Below are 11,939 nucleotides of genomic sequence, written 5' to 3'. Positions count from 1 at the left end.
ATTCAGTGGGAGGCAAGAGGCTCTGATGACCTATCAGAGGAGCTGGGGCACTCCTACCTCGACTCCGATCTACACCTCTCTGCTCTGCTGGTGGCCACTCTCTCTCTCTCTCTCCTCTCTGTCTCTATACTTCTGTAGAACAGGTAGCGTAGAGATGCAGTCTTAGGGCAGAGATTCAGTGGGAGGCAAGAGGCTCTGATGACCTATCAGAGGAGCTGGGGCACTCCTACCTCGACTTCGATCTACACCTCTCTGCTCTGCTGGTGGCCACTCTCTCTCTCTCTCTCCTCTCTGTCTCTATACTTCTGTAGAACAGGTAGCGTAGAGATGCAGTCTTAGGGCAGAGATTCAGTGGGAGGCAAGAGGCTCTGATGACCTATCAGAGGAGCTGGGGCACTCCTACCTCGACTCCGATCTACACCTCTCTGCTCTGCTGGTGGCCACTCTCTCTCTCTCTCCTCTCTGTCTCTATACTTCTGTAGAACAGGTAGCGTAGAGATGCAGTCTTAGGGCAGAGATTCAGTGGGAGGCAAGAGGCTCTGATGACCTATCAGAGGAGCTGGGGCACTCCTACCTCGACTCCGATCTACACCTCTCTGCTCTGCTGGTGGCCACTCTCTCTCTCTCTCCTCTCTGTCTCTATACTTCTGTAGAACAGGTAGCGTAGAGATTCAGTCTTAGGGCAGAGATTCAGCGGGAGGCAAGAGGCTCTGATGCAAAAGTGTCCATATTTATTTACAATGCTCAATAGGTGACAGGCGGTGATGAATATTTACCAGACTTACTTCTCAAACAAAACAACCAAACCCAGTAAGCCTAGAACAGGCATACCCTGTAGCTTTCATAGCTGTTACAGGTTGGGGGTGTCACTGGCTCAAGCAGCCTCCCGACTTGAATTCCTCCCTCACTCTGTCTGTTTGTGTTTTATTTTGATCCCGTTGGCTGTTTGTTGCTGTTAATCTGTTTGATTAGCTGTCATGGAGCTACAAAACAACATTTCACACCAAATATGTGGTTTTGGTGGTTGAGGACATCTGTCCTTTCTGCAAACATGATTCACACACAAATTCACAAAAATCGTAAGGCCAAGCCTACGTACAGGTAACTGACAAAATAAAGGAAACACTTGAGTAAATGAAGGACACAAATTATATTGAAAGCAGGTGCTTCCACACGGGTCTGGTTCCTTAGTTACTTAAGCAAATAAAACATCCCATCATGCTTAAGGTCATGTATAAAAATGTTCCGTTGCCCATTATTTTAGCTACCCTGGCAAACCAACTGAGCACATATGGGAGATTCCGGAGTGGCGCCTGAGACGGTGTTTTCCACCACCGTCAACAGAACACCAAATGATGGAATTTCTCGTGGAAGAATGGTGTCGGATCCCTCTAATAGAGTTCCAGACATGTGTAGAATCTATGCCAAGGTGCATTGAAGATGTTCTGGCAGCCATTTGTTTCGTCAGTTACCTGTACATACACTCCTCTGATCACCACCTGGTTGTGTGTTCACTCAGGCACCTTTTTTTATTTGTGTGTGTTTGTAGGTTCATGTTTGTATGTGTATCATGGCTTGTTCGGGGGTTGGTGGGGGCCCGTCCAATCAAAATGAGCTTAGGGCTCCAAAAGAGCTAGAACCGGTTGACACTGTCCCCATTTGAGGTATTAGTGCTGTTTATATGCATTTGGTTTGCTTTGTGGACAGTTGTTTTTTGTGTCTATGCCTTTGTCCTGCTGGTGGTGATTGAATCAATGTATTGACTGACCTCCCAGATAAAGAAAGATGACACGTGAACATCATTGTATTAAACAGTGCAGTCGTGTATTGACTTTTTAATGTTGCTGTTGGACCCAGGCAAAATGGCTCACTGATTGTGTTTTAGATCAGAGACAGTGGCAGCTTCTAAAATGGACTGTTAGGGTCTGCTTCACTGCTTTCTGCCAGGAACACAATGAACCCAACACAACAAGGACTGTCTGGGGAGGGAGGGGGGAGAGAGAGAGCATAGGAGGCTGGTGGGTGGAGCTGTAGGAGGACAGGCTCATTGTAATAGCTGAAATGGAATATGGTTTCCATATGTTTGATACTGTTCCATTACAATGAACCCATCCTCCTATATATACACACACATCTCTTCCCACTAGCCTCCTCCTCAGAGAGAGAGACATATTTCCCACAGATCACACAAACCCACATAGAATTTGAAAACAAATCAAACGTGGATAAACTTCCATATCTGTTAGTCTAAATAGAGCAGTGTGCAGTCGCAACAAGATCTTTGGCCCGTTGCCATGAGAAAAGGAAAACCAGTGGAGTGCAAACATTGTAAATACAACCTATATTTATCTACCTGCACATTGTTACAACACTGTACATAGCCAATAATATAACATTTCAAATGTCTATATTCTTTTAACTTGCGAGTGCAATGTTTACTTTGTCTGTCTGTTCCATTTGCTTTGGCAATATAAACATGCTTCTCATGTCAGTAAATCCCTTTGAATTGAATATATATGAGAGAGAGAGAGAGAGAGTTCTCTGTACAATCAAAACAGGCATTTACTAATCTACCAGAGTTCGAGTTCTGAACTACACACTAAAGCATGAAATAGATCAACAGAATATGAGATGTAATGAGATGAATATGAAAAGGGAGAACGGAAACAACCTGTTCAAATGGTATTATCCCACGTAATGTCATGTAATCATCCAACAGAAGTGTTACTCACTGTCAGAGGTTGCTGATAACATTTTAAACAACACGTTGCATTAAACCATAGGTTTGCCAGGCTGGACATGAGAAAGAGATGTGATTCGGTGAGGGGGGTATTTTGGGGGACTGTACGTGAACATCACTTGGGAAGTCAGTGTGTAGCACCAGTCTACATGGAACTGTAGTAGTTATAGTAGGAGGAGGTGCATCGACTGACTGTCTGCTGTTTCTTCACCGAGCTGGAACATTTTACCATCAGACAAATCTCCCTCCCCCACTCGTTCCCTCACCTCTTCCTCAAGTCTTTCACAAAATGTACACACACACACACACACACCACACACCCTTGCGTCAGCCCTCCTTCCATTGCCTCACGCCTCCATTATTTTTCCTCTCCATCAACTCCGTGACACTCAGCAGTGAGCCGTGACATTACAGAAAAACAGAGAAGGTGGTAGAGAAAATAGGGAGGTTGGGGAAGTAACACACGAGAGGGAGAAAGTTGAAAGGGAGGAGAGAGCTAAATTTACAGCAAGCAAGCGCTCGAGTGAGAGAGTGGTAGAAAAGAGAGTGAGGGACATCTGATTTCTTCAATGTCAGGTGGTGACGTGGGGACGGCTGTTGCTGGGGGTGAAGCAGCAAACTCTATGGCCCACAGATCTGATGAGGGAGTGGTCCCCTTGAAAGAAAGAGCTCAATAATTTACAGCCAAGCGGGGGAAAGAGGGAGAGAAGAGAGCAGCAAGAAGAAAGGATAACAGAGAAGGGACTGGTGGGAGACAGCCATCAGTAATGGACAGGTACACTACGTGACCAAACCTATGTGGACATCTGCTCGCAGAACATCTCATTCCAAAATCATGGGCATTAATATGGAGTTGGGTACCCCCTTATCTGCTATAACAGCCTCCACTCTTCTGGGAAGGCTTTCCACTAGATGTTGGAACATTGTTGCGGGGACTTGCTTCCATTCAGCCACAAGAGCATTAGTGAAGTCGGGCGCTGATGTTGGACGATTATGCCTGGCTTGCAGTCGACGTTCCAATTCATCCCAAAGGAATTCGATGGGGTTGAGGTCAGGGCTCTGTGCAGGCCAGTCAAGTTCTTCCACACCAATCTTGACAATCCATTTCTGCATGGACCTTGCTTTGTGCACGCGGGCATTGTCATGCTGAAACAGGAAAGGGCCTTCTCCGAACTGTTGCCACATAGCCGGAAGCACAGAATCATCTAGAATGTCATTGTATGCTGTAGCGGTAAGATTTCCCTTCACTGGAGCTAATGGGCCTAGCCCGAACAATGAAAAACAGCCCCAGACATTATTCCGCCACCAAACTTTACGGTTGGCACTACGCATTCAGTGTTCTCCTGGCATCTGCCAAACCAAGAGTCGTCTGTAGACGTATTCTACCTCTTTTTGAAAACCACAGAGCCAGTCCCTAGACACATGACTAAGTCTCAGAGTAAACACTGTCATCTATCTCATATGTGTTACCACATAGGGAGGTAATGATGACATCAATATGGGAAATTAACTGACATTAGTGGAGGTCGGAGATAGAAATAGACCGGAAATATAGAAATAGGAGGTAGAAAGTGATATTCGAATAGTTTCCATGACCAAAACATAAATGAAACTTGCGGAAGAATGTAGGGGTTTTCTGTATATACTGTAGAGTTAATAAAGCATTAGAAGGGATCCTTCAAAGGGCAAGGGGATGTAAGAATGGGTGAAAGTTGTGGGCAGACTTAAGAGTTCTTCATAATGCAGTCATTTTACACTCATTCCCAGGGCCACATTCTATTCTCTACATTTGAAAGAGCCGAAGAAAAAAATTCATGGAGTTGTTCATAAGTTTGGGTGATTATAGCCATAGCTAATTAGCGGCAGGTTTCAATTAAACCATTAAGCAACAAGCTAATCTCCACCATTTCTCCAACCTCTCATTTGAGCTCAGATATTCATTCATTTGACAAATGGTATTCATTTTCTCACATATATAAATATTCATATTCACACTGAAGCAAATGGTTTTTCAACAACGTAACGTGCATGTGTACAGTGGGGTTGCAGTGCCATCTAGTGGTCGCCAGGTGTACTGCAAAATATATTCATTTACATCTTTAAAACTCCCTTGGGTGGCAGTAAAGAGTGGTGTCTCATACTAACCCATTGTATTGTATTGGAGCAGGTGTGTAAACTGGGTTTAGTAAAGTCATTGTGCTGGAGACCACTGTACTACATTAATCTTTCTTTTCCTAATTCATACACTGAATCTCTGAGTCTGTGATCAATCCCTGTTGCCTAACAGTGGAGCGAACAAGGTCCCTTAACGTGTGAAAATACATGACACATTCATTGTGACAACCTAGCAACCATAGTACAGTAAAAGGCAATTGCCTAACAACTGTTGACAGTACAGGGAGTTCTACCTGTATATGAGCGAGACCTACCGTATATTATCCTTTATCACATCACCACGAAACAGCCAAAAAGAGTAGAACCAACTAACACTCTATGATTTGACTATTAGAGGTTCTATTTAACAAAAAGGAATAGTTTCACCATGTAAAAAACGACAGGCCAGTTCACATAACAGGGTTGACCTTACAATGAGGGACAGAGGTAAATGAATCACTAATCACATGAAACAAATTCACCTTCAGAGATGACTTTGTTAAAGTAAAATAACTATGGCTTTACAATGATGTTGAAACTTGGGGATTAAGGGGGTTAAAATGTTCCTAGAAGTGACACAGGGTTGATGGAGGGACATGTCAATAGGCTACATTTTGGCACTTCAGCAAACCTTTATACACATCTGATTTATTGAATTCTCCATTCGGTCTCTATTAAAAAAGGTCACTTTGTTATAACAGGCTTTTAAAATGTAATATTAGTGCAGAACATTGTGCACCAATATAAAAGGGATGCGAAAGGCACTCTTTTAAACAAGTAGATAACGGTGGTGGTCACCTCCACACTGTTTTCATCAGTTAACATGCGATGGCGCAGTAGCAAAAGACAGAAGTAAAAAATATATACAATTTTGACTTGTAACGCCCCATTAATTGTTCAAGTGGGGGAAGTTCGGTGAATGTACTTTAATGAAATATAATTTTTGGCATTTCTGCCGTTGTGTAAAAGACACATATTGCTCAGTTCCCCCCCACCCATAACTATGGAGAAGTGGATATCGTTCATTTGTAGTAGATTTACTCCAAATGTCTCAGCATCACTCCTCCCAGAACCATTTATAGAGCTCAGTAACCATCCGATTCTCAGGGTGGCCTCTGATGTACTCACAGCTGTTGCAGGCATTCTGAATGGGGAAGCTGTTGATACGGACCGTGTGGATCCTCTGCCACTTGAAGTATTTACGGTACATCTCCTCATTCTCGTCCAAGAAGAGGAGGTGTTTGGCCAGGGCTCTGGGCGAGCGGAAGTCATCCACATGGATGAAGGAATCTCCAGGGATGAACTTCTCATAGTTCCCTCTTGTCGGGCCCATGACCACAGGAACTGCGCCCAACTTGAGAGCGTTATATAGTTTTTCTGTGATGTAGTCCTTATGGACGGAGTTCTCAAAAGACAAGTAGAATTTACAGCTGGCCACGATCATTCTGTATTCACTAAGAGATACCTTTTTGTTGAAAGGGTCCCCGTAGGTGTGAATCCTGATGAATTTGCGCAGCTCCATGTAGTACCAAGTCCTCTTGTGTCCTGGGTTCCAGTTGCTAACGATCCAACAGACCAGTCGGTTTTTATGCGGGACAAACTCCTCCATCTCTTCAGTCCGAGGGACGAGAGATCCATAAGGCATGTTGATGTCTGCATCCTGCCTGTAGTTCAAAGTCACATTAAACAGATCTTCCAAGCCAGGTATTCTTTTCGTGTGTGCCGGCGATTCGAAATTCATCCACACCCATTTCTGGAAGGAGGGCCGTGGTTCTTGGGGCAGGTTGGATAAATCCTCTTCGATTTCTCTGTGGTGGATGAGAACGGCATCCGCTTGACTGTACAGCTCTCTGTCCGCTGTCAGGTGACAGCCTTCGATGTTGTACAAGGACCTGCAGGAGTTCAGTTTAAAGGGATGGTCAAAGGGCCAGTGCCAGACCAGCACGGTAACGTCCTGTTTGTGCTCCGCCTGGAAGTGCTTGGCCAGGACAGGGAGCCAGGTGATAGCAGGTCGGTACAGTAGACAGGTCAACAAGCAGCCCAGCAGTAGAATGCCCATCAGGCTCTGGTGCCCAATTCTACAATTTGGTCCAAGACACATCATTTGGCCTGCCAAAAGGAAAGGCTGTTCGTTTAGAAGTTTATTAAGAACAGGCAAACACATCTAATCACTATTATTGCATGTATTCGTAAAGTTGACAATGATTATTTTAGCACGAGGACTACTGGTCAATCATAAACTCAGACCACAGACAGGTTTTAGGGTGAGGGCAGACATCTGCTGACGAGGCTAGTTCTCTATCAGCGGACCATTTCATTGGTTCACTAGTCATACATATTATGTGGTTGTCATAACAGTAATCAACGTCAATAAGACAAGCTTAAGTTTCTGTTAGGTTAGTGACTTCTGAAGTGACTGAGGCAGTGGTTGTCACTAAGATCCTGAGTTCACAGGACATGCTTTCCATCCAGAGAAACAAATTAGCCATGTGGACAAACTAAACAAATACTCTGGATACTTATCCGGGCTATTGTGTGTATAGAGTCCACCCTCTGAACCAGAATATATCAATAACTATTGAGGATACAGTAAGACTATTGAACTAAGGAGTCATGGGACCCAATGTGTTGGGGGCTGTGATTTCACCCTTGCCCGGGGTAATTAACTACAGGTTGCAGGATATGTAACCTAAAGTGTTACTAATGAGAGGAGGACAGGTTCTACGTAAACATACTACGCAGTCAAATAAAGACAGCACGTTATACAACGGGAAATACCAGAGTAGACAATAAATGACATGGTAATAACAAACCTGTGTGACTGTTCTGATAACAAGTTGCCATAAAGCCAGCTAATATTTAAATACATGAATATAGCTATGTAGGATCTATACACACACGGTATCTGACCAAACCTTTGTTCCGATGTTCTTTCTGTTTCGACTTGTCTGTTAAAAGAAACACAAAATCATTTTTAACACAACCAATTATATAGACTTGATAAAAGACAAACACATACTAAACTCAACACTAAATCAGACAGACAGAGACTCCATTCAAACATAGAGAAGAGCTACATCCAATAATTCATATCTACATCACATTCCACATTGCTCTTCAAGGAAATAATATACTGGGTGAAGGGTGCTTACCTGCTAGCTCTGAGATTTGACTTTGAATTTAAACAGAATGATGTTACTAGCTTTGACTAAAAGCCACACCTGACACCTAGCTGAGTCACATTGCAGTCATGTGCCTCCACAACGTTGAGTGAGGATAAGCCTAGAACTGGTGTGCTACTACAGGCAGAGGGACAGCCTCTCTAGCCTTTGCCCTTCATGTCACACCTTAGACGCACTGCCCACTTCCCTGCCGTGTGCAATTTGTCAAAGAAATACACACCTTCATAATGTGCTTAGTTTTGTCAATGTGGGTTGGAGAGCGACCCTCCTGTAGGTTCTCACTCCTGCCCCAGAGTTGTAAATGACCTGGTGCAGTTTATCAACCAGCTAATTATTAGAATCAGGTGCGCTAGATTAGGGTTGGAGCGAAAACCTACAGGATAATAGCTATCGGGGAACAGGGTTGGAGAGCCCTAGTATATCATGTGTAAGTAGTGTTATGAAATGTAAATACTATTTTAAAAGACAATGCATACGTGTAATGCAGTGTAAATATCAGAGAAGGAGGAAGTAAATACTCAAAATATTAATCGTAAGGTAAAGATTAAACTTGTCATCAGACAGTAAAGATTTGCTCTTTGGTAGGAGTCCTTTTGAAACCAGATATGAATTAGCTTATTCTGTAGCTGCATTTACACAGGCAATTCTGATATTTTTCCACTAATTGGTCTTTTGACCAATCACATCAGATTATTTCACATCAGCTCTTTTTCAGACTTGTGAGAGGCATCTGTTTCTTAAACTAGACACTCACATGTACTTGTCCTCTTGCTCAGTTGTGCACTGGGGCCTCCCACTCCTCTTTCTATTCTGGTTAGATCCAGTTTGCACTATTCTGTGAAGGGAGAAGTACACAACGTTGTACGAGATCTTTAGTTTGTTGTCAATTTCTCGCATAGAATAGCCTTAATTTCTCAGAACAAGAATAGACTGATGAATTTCAGAAGAAAGGTCTTTGTTTCTGGCCATTTTGAGCCTGTAATCGAACCCACAAATGCTGATGCTTCAGATACTCAACTAGCCTAAAGAAGGTCAGTTTTATTGCTTCTTTAATCAGCACAACAGTTTTCAGCTGTGCTAACATAATTGCAAAAGGGCTTTCTAATGATAAACGTGCCTTTTTAAAATGATAAACTTGTATTAGCTAACACAATGTGCCATTGGAACACAGGAGTGATGGTTGATGATAAAGGGCCTCTGTACGCCTACGTAGATATTCCATAAAGAAATCTGCCGTTTCCAGCTACAATAGTTATTTACAACATTAGCAATGTCTACACTGTATTTCTGATCAATTTGATGTGATTTTAATGGACAACAAAAATGATTCTTTCTAAAACAAGGACATTTTTAAATGACTCCAAATGTTTGAAAGGTAGTGTACACATATTATCGCTAAAAACCGCTTGCCATTAAACAGCTTTAGTACAAACTTTCACCGCCTGTGATGAGCCAAACATCCTTCAGTTCTTGTTTATCTCACAAGCAGTCTGTAAACTATGAAAGCCCTCTATGTTCATGATAGATAGAGCTAAGGTTGCAAATCAGCAGGGAATAAGTGAGGATTTCTGAAAAAACAAGGGAATTTATTGAAAGTTCCCTGAATTTTGCAACCCTAAATAGAGCTAAATATAAGCACTATAATGTAAACAGACAGGCAATTCTCACATAAAAACTACACTACATGACCAAAAGTATGTGGCTCGTCAAACATCTCATTCCAAAATCATGGGCATTATTATGGAGTTGGTCCCCCCTTTGCTGCTATAACAGCCTCCACTCCTCTGGGAAGGCTTTCCACTAGATGTTGGAATATTGTTGCGGGGACTTCCATTCAGCCACAAGAGCATTAGTGAGGTCGGGCGCTGATGTTGGGCTCTGTGCAGGCAAGTCAAGTTCTTCCACACTGATCTCGACAAACCATTTCTGTATGGCCCTCGCTTTGTGCACGGGTGCATTGTCATGCTGAAACAGGAAAGGGCCTTCCCCAACTGTTGCCACAAAGTAGGAAGCACAGAATCATCTAGAATCTCATTGTATGCTGTAGCATGGCCTTCACTGGAACTAAGGGGCCTAGCCTGAACCCTGAAAAACAGACCCAGACCATTATTCTTCCTCCACCAAACTTTACAGTTGGCACTATGCATTGGGGCAGGTATCGTGCTCCTTGCATCTGCCAAACCGTGATTCATCACTCCAGAGAATGTGTTTCCACTGCTCCAGAGTCCAATGGCTGCAAGCTTTATACCACTCCAGCCGACGCTTGGCATTGCATATGGTGATCTTAGGCTTGTGTGCGGATGCTCGGCCATGGAAACCAATTTCATGAAGCTCCAGACTAATAGTTTTTGTGCTGATTTTGCTTCCAGAGGCAGTTTGAAACTTGGTAGTGAATATTGCAACCGAGGACAGAAGATTTTTACGCGTTATGCGCTTCAGCGGTTCTGTTCTGTGAGATTGTGTGGCTGGGAAGTCAGGTGCAGGAGAACGAACTTGGTATCAACGGAGTTGTTTAATAAATGCTGACAAAACTCCAAAACAACCAAAATGTACAAAATAACAAAGTGGGTAAAAACCCGTCACACACCAACACTAAATAGCACATCACATACAATCAAAACATTCTCTGACAAGGACATGAGGGGAAACAGAGGGTTAAATACACAACATGTAATTGATGAGATTTGGAACTAGGGGTGAAGGAAGACTAGACAAAACCAATGGAAAATGAATCAGTGATGGTTAAAAAAGGTTGGTGAAGTAGACAGCCGAACATCGCCCAAACACGGAGAGGGGCCGACTTCTACGAAAGTCGTGACAATTAAACAATTTTTTTTCACATTTCCTGACATTTAATCCAAGTAAAAATTCCCGGTCTCAAGTCAGTTAGGATCACCACTTTATTTTAAGAATGTGAAATGTCAGAATAATAGTAGGGAGAATGATTTATTTCAGCTTATTTCTTTCATCACATTCCTAGTGGGTCAGAAGTTTACATACACTCAATTAGTATTTGGTAGCATTGCCTTTAAATTGTTTAATTTGGGTCAAACATTTCAGGTAGCCTTCCAAAAACTCCCACCATAAGTTGGGTGAATTTTGGCCCATTCCTCCTGACAGAGCTGGTGTAACTGAGTCAGGTTTGTAGGACTCCTTGCTCGCACAGGCTTTTTTAGTTCTGCCCACAAATTTTCTATAGGATTGAGGTCAGGGCTTTGTGATGGCAACTCCAATACCTTGACTTTGTTATCCATAAGCCATTTTGCCACAACTTTGGAAGTATGCTTGGGGTCATTGTCCATTTAGAAGACCCATTTGCGAACAAGCTTTAACTTCTTGACTGATGTCTTGAGATGTTGCTTCAATATATTCACATCATTTTCCTACCTCATGATTCCATCTATTTTGTGAAGCAGTGGCTTCTTCCTTGCTGAGCGGCCTTTCAGGTTATGTCGATATAGGACTCGTTTTACTGTGGATATTTGTACCCATTTCCTCCAGGATCTTCACAAGGTCCTTTGCTGTTGTTCTAGGATTGATTTGTACTTTTCGCACCAAAGTACGTTCCTCTTTAGGAGACAGAACACGTCTCCTTCCTGAGCGGTATGACGGCTGCGTGGTCCCATGGTGTTTATACTTGCGTACTATTGTTTGTACAGATGAATGTGCTACCTTCAGGTGTTTGGAAATTACTCTCAAGGATGAACCAGACTTGTGGAGGTCTACCATTTATTTTCTGAGGTCTTGGCTGATTTCTTTGGATTTTCCCATGATGTCTAGCAAAGAAGCACTGAGTTTGAAGGTAGGCCTTGAAATACATCCACAGGTACACCTCCAATTGACTCAAATGATGTCAATTAGCC

General features: G+C 42.9%; 1 protein-coding gene across 5 annotated transcripts; it reads right to left on the bottom strand.

Annotated features, from left to right (window-relative positions):
• Positions 1-1,802: 1,802 nt before the first annotated feature.
• On the bottom strand, positions 1,803-8,358 carry LOC115104355 (4-galactosyl-N-acetylglucosaminide 3-alpha-L-fucosyltransferase 9-like). 5 transcript variants are annotated; one of them, XM_065010364.1, is made up of 3 exons: positions 8,297-8,357; positions 7,793-7,842; positions 1,803-7,003 (listed from the first exon to the last, which is right to left on the bottom strand). In XM_065010364.1, the coding sequence occupies exon 3, from the start codon at positions 6,996-6,998 to the stop codon at positions 5,952-5,954; it is 1,047 nt and encodes a 348-aa protein (XP_064866436.1). In that variant the 5' UTR covers positions 6,999-7,003; positions 7,793-7,842; positions 8,297-8,357; the 3' UTR covers positions 1,803-5,951. The 5 variants fall into 5 exon arrangements, with proteins under 5 accessions (XP_064866436.1, XP_064866435.1, XP_029481654.2 ...); XM_065010363.1 differs by having other exon boundaries at positions 7,810-7,842; positions 8,297-8,356; XM_029625794.2 differs by having other exon boundaries at positions 8,047-8,345.
• Between the last annotated feature and the right edge of the window lie 3,581 nt (positions 8,359-11,939).

The sequence above is a fragment of the Oncorhynchus nerka genome, linkage group LG26, assembly GCF_034236695.1.
Source record: "Oncorhynchus nerka isolate Pitt River linkage group LG26, Oner_Uvic_2.0, whole genome shotgun sequence".
In the NCBI taxonomy this organism is placed as follows: Eukaryota; Metazoa; Chordata; class Actinopteri; order Salmoniformes; family Salmonidae; genus Oncorhynchus; species Oncorhynchus nerka.
Note: the sequence above shows the minus strand (reverse complement) of the source record. Positions and strands in the feature narration are given on the sequence as shown.

Excerpts from the sequence above, each read along its gene's own strand:
- LOC115104355 (XM_065010365.1), bottom strand. The coding sequence starts at position 6,998 with ATGATGTGTCTTGGACCAAATTGTAGAATTGGGCACCAGAGCCTGATG.